The sequence below is a fragment of the Lepidochelys kempii genome, chromosome 2 (genome assembly GCF_965140285.1).
Source record: "Lepidochelys kempii isolate rLepKem1 chromosome 2, rLepKem1.hap1, whole genome shotgun sequence".
NCBI classification, from domain to species: domain Eukaryota; kingdom Metazoa; phylum Chordata; order Testudines; family Cheloniidae; genus Lepidochelys; species Lepidochelys kempii.
The window spans coordinates 195,064,933-195,082,188 of record NC_136381.1 but is presented as its reverse complement, the minus strand read 5'-3'; the positions used below and the strand labels follow the sequence as shown (position 1 = coordinate 195,082,188).

Below are 17,256 nucleotides of genomic sequence, written 5' to 3'. Positions count from 1 at the left end.
ACCTAGACCTCACACGTATGCCCTGAGAGTCCTCATGCTCCACATCGAGGGCATGCAAGGGCAGAACATGCTGCACTCTTCCATTCCTCTTACTCACGTCTGGCTTGAGACTTTACACTATACCTATGCTGCAGCTTAGCCTCAAAAGTCACGCTGCCAAAATCCAGCCTGATTCCTGTCCAGAACATTGAATTCATAGGAGCAGTCTTAAGTTCCGCCAAGTCTGTGGTTTACATCCCGCAGGACAGATTCAACGACCAATTGGCCCTCATCTGTCAGTTGGAACAAAACCCAAATACCATAGCAAGGATCTGTTTGATGGCTACTAGGACATGTATCCTCTGTCACCTTTGTGACACCACATGCCAGACTTCACCTCTGCTGCTGGTAGAAGCTTATCCAACTTACCAACAATCATCATTAGTAATGTATCTTTGTGTGTCCTCTCTAGTTCTGTCCTCCCTGACACACTGGAAAAATCCAGCAAGCATCTGCAAAGGGATTGATTTCCATTCTCTCTCTCTTCCCTCCCTCCCCACCCCACCCCATCACATACCATTGTGACAGATGCTTCACTAAGGGGATGGGAGGTCATATGATATTGCTCAAAGTGTAAGTCCTCTGGATGGTATGGGAAGCAAGGATGCATATTAACCTCAGAGCTTATGCAAAACATCAAGACTTTTCTCAAACTTATCAGAAGACAATTGGTACAGATAAGGACTGACAATACAATTACCATGTTCTGCATCAAAAACCAATGCGGAGCCAAGATGCTGTCAGGTTGTGGACCTGATGCATCAAACATTAGATTGTCCTGTCAGCAGTATACTTAGCAGGCATTTAAAATACATTGGCAGGCAAACTGAGCAGGCACTTCTTCCAGAATCACTACTGGGAGATAAAGAACTCTGTTCTTGGGTCACCTCCAGATAGACTTGTTTGCCACATAAGGTCACAGGAAGTGTTGAATATTTTGTTCTAGGGGAGGCATCAGCCTGGGCTCCCTGGCAAATGCATTCCAGGGTCAGGGACCTTAATATACGCCTACCCTCTGATATTGAGAGTGCTCTGTAAGGGTCAACAGGAAGATTCATACAAGCTGATTGTGATAGCCCTGGCATGGCCATGCCAGTTTGGTTCACAGACCTGCTATACCTGTGAACCTTCCAACCCAAGACCTTACCTCTGCTCCCAGACCTCATATCCGAGAACAAGGGAGAGATCCTACATCCAGAACTGAAATCCTTCCATCTCATAGTGTGGTTCCTGGGTGCATGTTGTCAGTAGAATATGCCTGTTGTTCTCCAGTGAGGAATATCCTTATGAACACCAGGAAGGAGTCTACAAGAAAAACCTACCAGCCAAAACGGACAAGGTTTTCCCACGGGTGCTGTAGAAGGCTGATTGTTCCTCACAATTCTTTGATACCTCAGATCTTAGATTATTTGCTAGAACTAAAGAACAATAATTTGTCACTGAGTTCAGTCAGGGTTCACTTTCCGCTCATCACCCCCCGGCCTGGAAAAACCCTGTATTTTCTCACCTGATTATGATGAAATGTTTAAATGGGTTGATTGACGTATTCCCACCGATCGAGTACCTCATTCCACCATGGGACCCCAATTTTGTAGTTTCATCCTTCATGAGCAGACCATTTGAACCATTTGCTACCTGTTCCTTTTTACGCTTCTGCGAAGATGGCCATCACATCAGCAAGATGGGTAAGTGAGATCCAAGTACTTCCGAGAAGATATCTCAAGGACACATTCCAAGTTCCTGCCAAAAGTGGTTACTGACTTCCACTTGCCAGTATTCTTTTCAAAGCCTCTTGCCTCAAGAGCACAAGCAATGCTACATTCCTTAAATGGCAGGAGGGTATTAGCCTTCTACCTGCATAGGACAAAACCATTCAAATAGCCTTGGAGAATATATGTCTGTTTTGCAAAAAGAATAAAGGGGATCAGCCATATCAACACACAGACCATCAAACTGGATCTCCAACTACCTCAAGACCTGCTATGAAGTAGCCAGAGCAGAGCCACTTGGTTCCTTGGGCTCATTCAACTAGAGCTCAAGCATCATCAGTAGCTTCACTGAAGAGATGTTATTCACATGCACATTCCACATAGCCTCCATCCACTCAACTTTGGTGGTCCTTATCCTTCAGATTCTGCAGCTGAGAAGAAACAGAGGAGCACTGATGCACTCTGCCCTTATATGCCCTTTATGTGGAGCACAGGGACTCTTGGGGTACTGCTCATGTCCACTGCTCCATGTCCATAGTGCAATGTGTATATGGACAGCACATTTCAAAGGATTCCAGGTACTGTAAGATGAGTAAATTTCCCCTATTGCTGTGTGAAGGACCCACATGGAACAGGAATGACAGCCCTCATTCTGAGCTTCTCTGCATGGGCACAACCAAGCACCCACATGGAGCCCTGCTGAAGCCATCAGGACTCTGGTTGGAAGGGACCCCCAGAGCAGAACCACCTGCAGGACTGGGGCATTAGTAACTGAATAGACAGTGCTGTCGGTGCTCAATTTTTCACCGCTCTAATCTCTGTTACAATCGTGTTACACGTAAAAATAGTACATAAAACATATTCAGATAGGAGTGTGACTTAAGCTGATAGTTTTAAGATTTTTCTCTTTATTTTCAAAATAAGAAATATGAAGTTTCATATTCTCTGGTTTTTGTGGATAATTTATATGTTGAGTGAGAGAGTTCTTATCTTTGACATTGAATTCCGAACAACGACATCTTTTGAGGAAAAACTGGTGCCACCAAAAACTTTTAAATAGTCTGAATAAAAATCAGGTCCGTTCAGTTAACCAGATTTTGCTTGCCTGGTTTCTTTGACTGCACAACTACTACGTTAATGACAGCTCTGGACAAGACCTGACGTCTTTTGTTTTTAAAGCAAACTTTGGGAAACTCTTCTGGATTTACTTCAATTTACAAAGCAGAAGAGCACAATCCCTTTTTCTTTTCCTTCTCAGGTCTCCTTCTCAAAGTGGTGTAGATGTTCAGTGTGACCTAGAGCTGTTTTTATACAAACATCACTTCAGTTCACAAATTCTCATTACTCTCTTTCCCCCTCTTTTCATGATGCATGACTTGAGAGAAAAATCAAAAACCAATCTTTTCAGAATTCATTAAATGGAAAACAATTTGGGGTCATGTTGGCTTTTTTAAAGGCCATTTTTCAATGAAAACTTTTGTTTGAAAAATGTGGACCAGCTCTAAGCATGACTGATTTAAGTCAGAATCTTAGCTTCCATATGTTCTGATTTGTATATGTATCCTTGATGTCTCACTTGTGTTTCCATTTATTATGTACTGTGTTGTCCGTGGGGATGACTGAGAGATCAGTGATGGCAAAGGTGTATAATTGTCTAAGAACCCTTATGTTTTCAGATCTAATAGGATTGTACAAAAGTCCAAGTTGGATGTAGGGGGCAAGGTGGCTCTGGGGATTCATAGTGTCAAGTACTCTGCCAACTCTAAGATCTTAAAATCTTAAAATCAACTTACACCTTCAGGACAGAGACTTGATTTTAACTGTTAATAGCTAGGAACAGCAGCTGGAATTGAGCACTGTTGTTGCTTCAACTATCTTTTTTGTTCGATGTGCATTTATAGTAGGTGACATCCACTTATCAGTATGTTGATCATTATGAAATAGCATATGCCAGCTGCAGCATAAGATTTACCAGAGTTGCGTGGGTGGGACCTACCGCGGGCAGGGGATTGTCTAGGATGACTTTTCAAGATTTTTCTGTCCCTGACTCTCAAGAGTTTGTCATGGGTAGAAGTGAATTTTAACTAGAAACTATTTTGTAGGTAACACTCAACTGGCACTGCAGATCATCAAAAGAAACCAGCTTCTCCCTTCAGTGAAAACACACACTGATATGCGAAAGAAGCCAATATTTCAGCCAGTCCACCCTATCCAGCCCATTCAGATGCCAGCTTTCACCACTGTGCAAAGGAAGTGAAGTCTTGCTATAACCTGACAGGCCCTAAGGAAGAGGGCTTGTGAGTTTGTATATTTTTTAAACTGTCTCTTAGCCACCTGAATACCAGGCATATTGGAATGTGCTGGCTTGTGTACATTTTTAATAAAAAAACAAAAACAAAAAAACATTTCAATGAAAAAATCATGTCTGAAGATGTTTGTAAAAGGCATTTAGTGTGGAACATTTACATTTTAATTACTAACAGGCCTGATAGCCACCATCTATGCTGTTAATCGTTTTAACTCACACTCTTTGCAGTAGTCATTAGTTTTGATTCTGCTTTTTTCATACAGAGCAGTTTCTGTTTGCACCACTGCTCACTTCTATTAATTGTCAGTAGAGACAATCAGACAGCGCAGCTGCCTCTCTTTGTTAACGGAGAGCCTCTGCCCAAGCTCTCTACTCTTCAGGCTTCTTAGGGACCAGGGACAAACCACCATCATCAGATCTGTACAAAAAGTAAGTCATCTGCCAACCTGAGACTATTGTGATCATCTAGTCTGGCCTGTGCTAACCAGGATGCCATAGAAACAATAGTATTGTAGCTACTGTATCGGAGACCCCTTTTCTCTGCTGTTTTTGCTATGTCACCTTGAGACATTTACTGGATTCTCTACCTGCAGACAGCTACTGTCTGCAAGTTTCTGTTTTACAAGAAGAGATTTAACTGTTATAGGTGACTTTCCTCAGCTGTCTCCAATCTTAAAGACCTTGTATAGCTGGGCCTATGGTTTTATTTCCTTAAAGCTACTCCCTGTATAGATTCTGCCATGTACGATAACACTTCTTAAAAAAAGTTTTTAGTCCATAGATAAGCCTGATTTATTATCTTGAAAGGTATAGAGTGGATTGATGATGATGGTACCTATCGGAGCATCAGAATTGTGAACTGCGGGAGCCTTGGGTTTGTTCTGTGTCCTCCCAGTAAATACAGCCCATCACTGCTAAACTGCATGGTGGGATGAATGGAAGATAGGCAGAGACTAAACGCCTCTTCACTTGTGCCTTAAACTAGGAGAGGAGCCCTGGGTGTTAGTGCATTGGGCTACCTAAGCTCCCGTGCACATGCTACTTTGCTACACGCAATGCTTCGTACTTCTAAAGCCTGCTTGTACACAGTGGTGTGTCTCCCATGTCTTGCAGCCTGACCCCATTCTAGTCCGAGCTAACTTGCCAATTTTAGGGTTGCGTTAGCTTGGTGTTGAGTCAATTGATGTAAAGTTAGCTTGGAATGTTTTTAAATAGTAAAGATATATTAATAGCTATTAATACATTTATGTAGACAAATGTCTGAAACACAACAAGCTGCTTTATACATATGAGGCAGAAACCTCAGACTGGCTAAGTCTCTTAGCTCCGGCCAGAAGAACTTTTACAGGAAGGTTGGACAAATGCTCACCATGAGAATAGACAAGTGTCAGACTAAGGGCTTGTCTACACTGGCACTTTAAAGCGCTGCAACTTTCTCGCTCAGGGGTGTGAAAAAACAAACCCCCCCTGAGCACAGACGTTTCAGTGGTGTAAAGTGCCAGTGTAGACAGTGCACCAGCGCTGGTGGCTACGTCTCTTGTTCAGGTGGGGTTGGGTTTATTTTTTTGGTTTTGTTTTTAAGAGCACTGGGAGACCTGTCTCCCAGCGCTCTGCCACCGCTGCACAAGTCAGGTTAAAGCTCTGCCACGGCTATATGAATAATCCATATGAAAATGGCTAAACAGTGTGCGTCAGTGCCTTGAGAGCAATCCGTTCCTCTTCTACATAGGTATAGCCCTGCGGGCTTGGTAGGTTCGCAGTGCAAACTACATGCATCTCAGTTTCCTTCATAACACAAAAAGAACAGGAGGACTTGGGGCACCTTAGAGACTAACCAATTTATTTGAGCATGAGCTTTCGTGAGCTACAGCTCACTTCATCGGCTGCATACTGTGGACTATCAACTTCATAACACAGCCTCCCCTGAGTCCTACTACTGCCCAGTGTGGGTTGTGTCTCCTTCTCCAAGAATCTCTTTTTACTGCGTAGGAGCATGCATACACACGTGTACAATGCAAGCATTCTAGTAACCAGTAAGTGTTCTTACAGGGCTTTGGTTCCTCTGAATTAGGCATAGGTGCCCTCCTCCCCTCTTTTATTTAAGAGCCAGTAAAACAGGCTCTAGTGTTGGAATTTAAACCTCATTTCTCTGCTGTTCTTGTGAGTATAAGACCATCAGTGTACCACACAGAGCAGCTTCAGCACTTAAAGAGCTGATGAGGCTGCAGCGCCCTGTGAGCATTTCAACTAACTTTTTTGGAGGGTCAAGGGGGTAGGGTGTGAACTCACGCTTGGATTAATTCAAAGGAGTAGTCTGCAAATTTCACTTTCCAGGTGTGTGGTTGTGTTACTGTTTATGGGATCTCGCAGGTACATCTGGTACAAATACTCTTAGGCAGAGCTAAACCTTGTGATTTTACTAGCACTAATGTTTGTAGAAAGTAAAATGCAAAACAATTGCTGCACATATGTGCAAAAGCATTGCTCTAAAATAAAAACACTTGTCCAATCTTTACAGCAATCACTCAGCTCTATCAACAAGCCCCAAGCAGTCACTTCAGAAGCTGCCTGAAGCCAGCATGACCCCTATCAAAACTTAGCAGGTGCTCATCTTGACGAGTACAGTCAATGCTAAAAGGCCATAATCTAGCTGGGTCATTAGTGTCCAAGTACACCTGGAATTTACTAGCCTACATCCTTATAGTCACTAGAATGGGAGTGGGTTGTAGGTGATCAAGACATTAGCTTGCATAGTAGTCACTTGAGCCAAGAATGTACCATAATTCAAAAGGGACTGTGTGCGTGTTTGCCAACCAACTCTGAATATCTGCAATATGAATATTTTGGAAGGGTTAGGATAATCACCATTAGGGGGATAGATCACCCTCATTTGCTTACTGTGGGATCTTTACCTTTCTCTTACTGGCTGTTGTCAGACTGAAGTAGTCAGACCTTTGGTCTCAGGCAGTTTGGCCATTCCTGTGCAGTAATGAGCTGTGGGTCGGTTCAGCTGCATTTCTTCTGTACCACATAGTTGTCCATACCTGTGCATTTTTTTCTAGCCACCGGAAAGTATGCTCATAGGAATGCTGCCTCTGAGTGGCTGCAGGCCAGTGCTGTCAACACAGTGATGCAAATGAGCTCTGAGCACAGGAAAGTATGTCAGATAAATCACCTAAGCAGTGGCCAGCATCCCCTGTAGGAGGAACAGTAGCAGGCTGGCTTGCTCTAGAGGGGCTATTAGGCCAGTCCCTTTCTGCACTCATGGAAATGGTTAGTCTTGCTTGTTGCAGAGGCTAATTTAAACATTGATGTGAACACAACAGTGAGAGTACTCTTGCGTGCATGAATGGTCATTAGCATGGAATAGGTCCTTGCTGCTTGTATTTAACTCCAGCAGTGGGGAAACATTGGCAAGCCCGTTAACTTAGCACTTGGTGAAAATGGAAAGCTTATAGGCCATGATACCAAGCCCTGGAGAAGTATTTGATTAATAGGGAAGCCTTCAAATGAAAATGATGGGCCAGGACTGTGAACGCCCAGGAGCTGGTGCCAAAGTCACAACTCTGTTTTTGCTTAGACAGCAAATTAGCTTCTCTACCATCTCACTCCCGGGCTTTTGAAGTCAAAGCTGCCCAGGTAATATTTCAATGTGACAACATGGAAAGATGCATTAATGTTGTTTCAGGATCAGTTGTCTGCAAAGTTTATGTCCCCCTCTCCTAGATACTTTAACTTCAGCACTCAGCCTGAAGTATTCTGAAATATGTTTGAAAGGTGACCTCTGCTTATTTCTATAAAAGGGGTTAGTCATATCACAGCACATTGACTGATTCAATATAAAAAGGTTGAAAGATGCTTTCTGTGTGGTCTCCTCCTGAAGAAAGGGTTTTCCCTCCCCCTCCTAGGAATGTGGAGTATTCACATGCAGAAATGCTAATGTATCGTTTCAGCATTTCTCAGCTCCACGAGAAGACATGCAACATTACGCTCACCGGTTTGCAAAAGGATGCAGTTGTTGTTCCCCAGATACCACCTATCTAATCACACTTGAGCGGAACTATTCATTCTTAACTCTCCCTCGAATCAGAATGCTCTTCTGGCCCAAGAGAGGTTGAATGCTAATGTAGGCTTGTAGTTTGAACCAGAGACGCCTCAGTATTTTCCTGCAGCAGAAACGCTTTCAGAAATTGGCTGTATATTTAAAAAAAAAAAACCAAAACCAAATCCTAATGAACTAATGCCTGAGCTCAGCTGTGAAATATTTACTACGGCTGTGGGTTAATTCCTGTTAACTCAAAAAAATAAATTGCGATTAAAAAATAAATCATGATTAATGGCCGTTTTAATCGCACTGTTAAGTGAGAGAATACCACTGGAAATGTGTTCAGTATTGTGGATTTTTTTTTACATTTTCATATATCTCTTGTGTTCTGTGTTGTAATTGAAATCAAAGTGTAGATTTTGATGACAGTGCAAATATTGTAAAGAAAAAGTGAATGAGGTGAATTGAAAAATACAAGTACCATAGTGCAGCAGTCTTTGTCTTGAAAGTGCAACTTACAACTGTAGATTTTTTTTTTTTTTTTTTTGGCTACAGCATGGCACTCAAAACCAAAACAATGTAAAGCTTCAGAGTCAACAAGTCCACTCAGCGGATCACTAAGACAAACAAGTTTGTTTACATTTACAGGAGATAATGCTGTCCTCTTGTTATTTACAATGTCCCCAGAAAGGGAGAACATGCATTTTGCATGGCACTTTTGTAGCCGGCATTGCAAGGTATTTACGTGCCAGATATGCTAAATATCCGTATGCCCCTTCATGCTTCAGCCACCATTCCAGAGGACATGCTTCCATACTGATGCTGCTCATTAAAAAAAAATAATGCATTAATTAAATTTGTGAAAACTCCTTAGGGGAGAATTAAATGTCCTCTGCTCTGTTTTACCCGTCTTCTGCCATATATTTCATGTTAGGACAGTCTCAGCTGATGACCCAGCACATGTTTTTCATTTTAAGAAAACTTTCACTGCAGATTTGACAAAATGCAAAGCAGGTACCAATGTAAGATTTCTAAAGATAGCTACAGCACTTGATGCAAGATTTAAGAATCTGAAGTGCATTCCAAAATCTGAAGGGACGAGGTGTGGAGCATGCTTTCAGAAGTCTTAAAAGACCAACATTGTGATGTGGAAATGACAGACTCCAAACCACCAAAAAAGAAAATCAACCTTCTGCTGGTGGCATCTGACTCAGATAATGAAAATGAACATGTGTCGGTCTGCACTGCTTTGGATGGTTTTCGAGCAGAACCCGTCATCAGCATGGACGTATGTCCTCTGCAATGGTGGTTGAAGCTTGAAAGGACATATGAATCTTTAGTGCATCTGGCACAAATATTTTGCAATGCCAGCTACAACAGTGCCATGCGAACGCCTGTTCTCACTTTCAGGTGACAGTGTAAACAGGAAGTGGGCAGCATTATCTCCTGAAAATATAAACAAACTTCTTTGTCTGTGTGATTGGCTGAACAAGGAGGAGGACTGAGTGGACTTGTAGGCTCTAAAGTTTTACATTTTTATTTTTGAATGCAGGTTTTTTGTACATAATTCTATATGTGCAAGTTCAACTTTCATGATAGATTGCACTACAGTACTTAGTTTTTCAATTCATCTAATACATTTTTCTTTTTACAGTGCAAACACTTGTAATCAAAAATAAAGTGAGCACTTTACACTTCGTATTCTGTGTTGTAATTGAAATCAATATATTTGAAAACATAGAAAACATCTAATGGTATTAGTGATTAATCACGATTAATTTTTTTAATCACTTGACAGCTCTAATATTTACACACATCTATTTTATAATTTTTTCCTAGCTTTACCATAACACTGACTGGTTAGCCAGTTCCAGAAAGCTGAAGATGTCCTGTTCCTCCTTAATAGTGAGATGATTATCTCATGAGCAGTATCCTTCCTCTCTAGTTTTACTTCCCAACACGTACTTTCCCCTCATTATTTAGTCTCTTTTCCAAAGTGTGTAAGTGCTTCAAGAGGCAGGCAGACAAGGAGGCTGCTGGGTGCCTTGGTCCAGCTAAAGCTCTGAAAGAATTTGGTAAGAGAATTTAATTTAACCAATTTAATAAATGGGTATTTGTAAGATTCAGTAGCAAATGCTCCAGGATTCAAGACCAAGAATGGGATGTGGGGATATCAATCACACAGATCCTATAACCAACAAAGTTGTCACGCAGTAAGGGCTTGATCCTGCTCCCATTCAAGTCAGTGGAGCAGGATTCAATCTTATCATAGAATCATAGAATATCAGGGTTGGAAGGGACCCCAGAAGGTCATCTAGTCCAACCCCCTGCTCGAAGCAGGACCAATTCCCAGTTAAATCATCCCAGCCAGGGCTTTGTCAAGCCTGACCTTAAAAACCTCTAAGGAAGGAGATTCTACCACCTCCCTAGGTAGCGCATTCCAGTGTTTCACCACCCTCTTAGTGAAAAAGTTTTTCCTAATATCCAATCTAAACCTCCCCCACTGCAACTTGAGACCATTACTCCTCGTTCTGTCATCTGCTACCATTGAGAACAGTCTAGAGTCATCCTCTTTGGAACCCCCTTTCAGGTAGTTGAAAGCAGCTATCAAATCCCCCCTCATTCTTCTCTTCTGCAGGCTAAACAATCCCAGCTCCCTCAGCCTCTCCTCATAAGTCATGTGTTCCAGACCCCTAATCATTTTTGTTGCCCTTCGCTGGACTCTCTCCAATTTATCCACATCCTTCTTGTAGTGTGGGGCCCAAAACTGGACACAGTACTCCAGATGAGGCCTCACCAATGTCAAATAGAGGGGAACGATCACGTCCCTCGATCTGCTCGCTATGCCCCTACTTATACATCCCAAAATGCCATTGGCCTTCTTGGCAACAAGGGCACACTGCTGACTCATATCCAGCTTCTCGTCCACTCTCACCCCTAGGTCCTTTTCCGCAGAACTGCTGCCTAGCCATTCGGTCCCTAGTCTGTAGCTGTGCATTGGGTTCTTCCGTCCTAAGTGCAGGACCCTGCACTTATCCTTATTGAACCTCATCAGATTTCTTTTGGCCCAATCCTCCAATTTGTCTAGGTCCTTCTGTATCCTATCCCTCCCCTCCAGCGTATCTACCACTCCTCCCAGTTTAGTATCATCCGCAAATTTGCTGAGAGTGCAATCCACACCATCCTCCAGATCATTTATGAAGATAAAAGATATCACTTCTCTAACAGCAGTGAATACATGCACTAAAGAAAGGAAGCAAGTCTTTTGCCTCATCCAGCAAGCTACTCTGAAATGATCACTCCATCCCATTGCAGACCCCTGCTGGTGAAGGCCCTCTGCTTGGGTTTTGCCCTCATGTGGGGGAACAGGCAGTGATTTCAAATCAATGTACCTCAAGTGCTATGATGGCACAGAGGCCTTCCAGCATTTCAGCTCCAGCAATGTCTGGTGTAGACAGAGCTACAGTTGGCCACCAGTGTTTTTACTGTCCCATCACCTACCAGATATCTCACAGAAGTCAAAGCCACAGGGTCTTTAAAACAGCAGTGGCCATTGGCATTCTGCTCTGAACTAGTCCTTCCATAGTTGCTAACAGTAGTGGAACTAAACTGGTGGTAGCAGCCATGGGAAGTTTTTCACAGAAGTGCCTAGAATAGACAAGGCCTTAAAGCATTAACTAATATAGTGTCACTAACAAACTAGTCACTCAGAGCTTGAGGCTCAGTCGCTAGCTAGTGTATCTCAGACCGCTAGTATCCACTCAAGTGCTTGAGCCCCTCACTGTTTCTAGTTTACTGTGAAAGCAGTGGTCTGAGTCATTGTGGGTTGCAGTCCAAGGAAAGAATTGCTGCCCTGAGGGGTCCAAGTCAAGAAAAGTCAACTTCAGAATATTTGAGGGAAGGTGGGAATTTTCAGATGTGCTCTTGAATTACTTCAATACTAGTCCCCCTGAAAGTCAAAGGGGAAAAACAGAAAATATCACAATGCCCCTATATAAATCCATGGTACGCCCACTGTGATGTTCTGTACCTCAGGAGAACACCCTACACCCCCATAGTCATCCTTATGATTGTGTGGTATCCAATGCAAAGTTTGTCATGTCAGGTGTCTTCGGAAGGCTCATGATGCACTGAGCATTGTTATTCTAGTAATGTTATAGGTTGTAATTTCAAGTATATAGTTATGAGGCTGAAAACATGTCCTCATGGCTTAAAACAAGCCCAGGCAAAAACTCTCCAAGAGCAGAGAGGCAGTTCACACCTCATCAGGGCATGTATTGGACAAACCCAGCCCAGCCTCACCGGAACAAAAGACACTGGCCTAGGCAGCATAAAAGGATCTGTTGGACTCTTGAGTGAGTCATTGCCCTTCCTTTGGTCAGTTTGGGACTGCGATGAGGTAATGCTCACCTGACTCTGAAAGGGGGTGGGGGGCAAAGCCAAGAGGGAAGAAAGGGCATAATAAAAGGGTGAGACATTTGCCATGCTCTTCCTCTCTTCCAGCTCCATCTACAGACATCAACACGAAGTGACTGAAACGCTGATCAAAGGGGAGAACCTGGCTGAAGGGCAACCAGCCAGCCTGTGGTGAGAAGCATCTAAGTTTGTAAGGGCACTGAAAGTGTTAAGATCAGCTTAGAATGTGTATTGCTTTTATTTCATTTGACCAAATCTGACTTGTTATGCTTTGACTTATAATCACTTAAAATCTTTGTAGTTAATACATTTGTTTATTCTACCTGAAGCAGTGTGTTTGGTTTGAAGCATGTCAGAGACTCCCCTTGGGATAACAAGCCTGATACATATCAATTTCTTTGTTAAATTGACAAACTCATATAAGCTTGTAGCGTCCAGAGGGCACAACTGGACACTGTAAGATGGAGGTTCCTAGGGTTGTGTCTGGGACTGGAGATATTGGCTAGTGTCATTTGGTTGCACAATTCAAGGAGCAGTTTACATGCCAGAGGCTGTGGCGTGAACAGCTCAGGAGTGGGGTTCTCACAGTAGAGCAGGGTAAGGCTGGCTGCCAGAGTCAAGGATTGGAGTGACCTAGCAGATCTCCCATCCAGAAAACACCAGGGGAATGTCAAACCCACATTTTGAATACTGTGTGCAGATCTGGTCACCCTGTTTCTAAAAGGATGATAGAATTGGAAAAAGTAAAGAGAAGGCCAACAAAAATGATGAGGGGTATGGAACAGCTTCCATCTGAGGAGAGATTAAAAAAGACTGGGATTGTACAGCTTGGAAAAGATACGACGAAGGGGGGATACAATAAGAGGGCTATACAATCATGAATGATTTGAAGAAAGTGAATAAAGAAGTGTTCTTTACTCCTTCACATAACACAAGAACCAGGTGTCACCCAATGAAATTAATTTGCAGCAGGTTTAAAAACAAATATAAGGAAGTACTTCTTCCCATAACGCAGTCAATCTGTGGAACTCATTACCAGGGGATTTTATGAAGGCAAGCGTATAACTCTTTACAAAGGGAGAGTATAACTGAGTTCAAAAGAGAATTAGGTAAGTTCAAGAAGGATAGGTCCATCAATGGCTATTTGCCCAGATGGTCAGGGACACAACCCCATGCTCTAGGTGTCCCTAATCCTCTGACTACCAGAAACTGGGGACTGGCTGAAATGATCACTCCTGGATCATCCAATAATTGCCCTGTTCAGTTGATTCCCTCTGAAGCATTGGGTACCGACCACTGTCAGAAGACAGGATACCGGGCTAGATGGACCTTTGGTCTGACCCAGTATGGCTGTTCTTTTGTTCTTATGCAGTAACTTCCAATGTTCCCTCTTAATTTTTTACATCCGTGTGTGGAATGAATTTTGTTATGTGCACCAATATGGAGGTGATGTGGGGTGGATCAAAGGGGTTTGGAGTGTGGGAGGGGGCTCAGAGCTGGGGCAAAGGGTTGTGGTGTGGCGAGTGAGGGCTCAGAGGTGGGGGTGAGGGCTCTGGGGTGGGGCCGGGGATGAGAGGTTTGGGGTGAAGGCTGCCAGGGGGCTTTGGCGGGGAGAGAAGACTTCCCCAGCCCTCACTCGGCGCAGCAGCCCGGAGCCAGGGGAGAGGCATCTTTCCTGGGTCGCAGCAGTTCCTTGGCCAGGGGAGAGGCACCTCTCCCTGCCTGCATGGCCCTTAATATAGTCTGCTGTGTGGCTGCACAGCTTAGAGGGAACTTGGATAACTTCTGTTTACATCACCCTGGAAGCTCTAGAATTCACCCCCCATACACCATGCATTCTCTCACCCACTTAATTCTCTCATCTCCAAGTCTACTGAAGACCCCTCCCCCCATAGTTTCTTTCAACATTTGTCCAAAGCCGTGTGGGCTAAAGAGGACTGCTGCCTGCATGACCAATTATTATGCAATCTTGAAGCTAAATTGTGCTGCCTGGCACTTGTGCCCGCCAAAGGATCCCAAATGTACTTCACAAACAGCACATTTAGCACCCTGAGAGGTAAAGGAGTTATCACCCACATTTTACTGATGAAGAAATGAAGGCACCAAAATTAATCGACGTGCCGAAGGCTATACTGGAACTCTGGAAGAACTGAGAATATATTTTGACATAAGGTCTCATATTTCCTATTCTTTATTCCTCTGGTGTTTCAGAGCCCAACTTACACATCCTCAATTTTTGTTTTAGAAACTTTATCGTTTACAGAGAACCAGTTTTACTTTCTCCAAGATGTGCTTTGTCCTTTCTTCCAGGATGCAACAGAAAGATTTTTGCTTAAATGGATAACACACATAGACAAGAGACCCAAGTTTGCCATGAAAAACTCACATTTATTTGATTAAACAAAAATAAAATAAACTGCATAGGAACATTTTAAAGTCCAGAGAGACACTGCCTTTGTTTTAAGGCTGCCAGTAGCTGATATATCATCTCCTTGCTACATCCTTCAGCCTTCTCTATGGACCACAAAGATACATTCAGAAGCCTCCATTAACACAAGAGTTCTCTAACATTGTTAGTTTGTTCTACGTAACAGTTTGCCCATAACCTGTCATGCTTTCTTCTTTGCAGTACGTAACATTTTAAGTTACAAAGTCCAGCAATTTTTGTCTAAATAGACAAGTGAACCCTTTTTTGGATGGTGGGGGTTGTGCTAATGGAAGGGTTTTTTTGACCTGACCTGTTCCATTAACAGTTTTATATGCTCTGTTTTTAATGAGCTGCTCAGAGCAAAGTCTGTCCCACTGAGAATTTTTTATTATTCGGAAAACAGCATGATCAATCAGTAAAACAGAAAAGCAGAGTGAAGCAGAACAGGAAACTACCAGAGCAACTGGCTCAAGAAGCACAACTTCCAAGAACTGACAGAATCATTTTTGATGCTCATGGCATTACTGTGCTGAACTATATCAAGATGACAGTACTTCTAATTCAGTAATTACGTTTTATAAGATGGGTTTGTATCTACAGTAAATCAAGCGAGGACTTAAACTGTCTACAGATTTTTGTTAGACTGGTCTTAATTGGACAGAGCTTCCATTTGTTTTTGAGGTTTCCAATTTCTGTGAATCTATGCTTCAACAAAGGACCAAATTAAATGGTATGTAGGGGCCCTCACTCTTTTTACTTAAAATGTATCAACCACCAACCAAGATAGGCATGACAAGTAATGCACAATAGAAACAATAGTCACATACAGTAAGAACCCTCCCCTCCCCCCACCAATTCGGGTGACTAAACACACCTTACAAACTAGTTTAAAACTTGTTAGTCATTTTAGGAGGAAAAAAAAAGCAAAACTCAGAAACAGGACATCTCTTCCTCCGAAGGAAACTACTACATAGACTGAGAAATATTCCACAAACCTATAAAGGAGTTTACTGGTTTGGTAGTTTAAAGAAAGGTATCTACTCTACTTCGCTACATAGACACATAACATTCAGTCAGTAAGGCTCTGTAAAAAGAGCTTTAAAACAAAAATATCTACCTGAGTTTGTAAGCTGATACAATCATTAAGAGAAGGTCTAAGACCATGCAGGTACACAAATCTTTTTTAGAACCATTATTGGTTAAACCATGATGGAAAAAGATGCCAAACTGGCTTGTTAACCCGTAAGATCACTTAAAAAGACATCAAGGTACATTTTCCACCATAACATTTACCAAACCCAACACAGCATATAACCATTAGTGGTTTTCTGTACCCACTCTGCCAACTTTTGTCACTCAACAATGACTAGGGGAGAACAACAAGAGTTTTTAATACAGTAATCTGATAATGTGCTTCTCTAAACTTTAGATGTAAAATAATGGGCCTGTTGAATGCCACTATTAAAGTCAAATAAAAACCCAACACAAGGGCTGCCTCTGGTAAGAACATTCAGTCTGAACTGCCCTCCAGGAACTTGGTTGCACTGTCATGGTGGAAAACATCCTGTTGCATCAAGAAAACTACATATACAATCACCAAGTCAAAAAATCAATCTCATTCCCTTCAAACATTTGGTATAGCATTGCGTTTAAAGAAATTATACCCTTAGAGTCTTTTCTGACAGGATACATTTGTAGGCATGCAAAAATAGATAAAATATTTTTCTCTTGTAGAGAGAAGACCTAAAGGTCTTAAGGACATAAGAACTCTGCAAATAAAGACACAAAGCATGTCATGTCAACCAGTACGTGTCATAATACTGAAAAAAAATCAGTTTCCCTTTGCATAATTTCTAGTGAAGACGAGTCACACTTACAGGAGGATGATTAGAATTAGATTTGCCTGAGTGTACGAGTATTTGGTTTTATTTACAGTTCTTTAGCAAGGGCAGCCTAATATTTCCACAAGGAGGCAAAAACAACAAAAAAACAGCCACTTGTACACATCTAATATTTCCACTTAAACAAAAATGCATCTCCTACAGGCAGGATGTACCCTTCCCCTGCATGCAGACTAACCCTTTCTTCTGAGACCTATCTGATACTAAATTGAGGTAGATGCTTTACTTCTCCATGGTGAAGTAGAACTTTAAGAAACAGAAACAGTTGGGTCTCTATTTGTGCATTCTGTACCACAGCAAACTGGGTTCCACTGATCTCCAAAGGACTCAAGGACCTGAGGTACAATATTTGTCTAACGCAAGTACCAGTGTTTAATTTTTTAGACAGCTCCAAACTGTTTGTCTAAACA

At 42.3% G+C, this 17,256-nt stretch overlaps 1 protein-coding gene across 6 annotated transcripts in view; it reads left to right on the top strand.

The window, feature by feature from the left end:
- CNOT10 (CCR4-NOT transcription complex subunit 10) overlaps positions 1–17,256 on the top strand; it is a 73,479-nt gene that overhangs the window by 53,461 nt on the left and 2,762 nt on the right. For 2 of the 6 annotated variants that reach the window (XM_073333354.2, XM_073333356.2), the window contains exon 19: positions 3,851–8,775. In XM_073333354.2, the coding sequence (XP_073189455.1) occupies positions 3,851–4,005 (155 nt within the window). In that variant the 3' untranslated portion in view covers positions 4,006–8,775. Of the gene's footprint in view, positions 1–3,850; positions 8,776–12,604; positions 12,846–17,256 lie in introns of those variants that run through there. The other 4 variants (XM_073333352.1, XR_012157496.2, XM_073333355.1 and 1 more) reach the window with 4 other exon arrangements.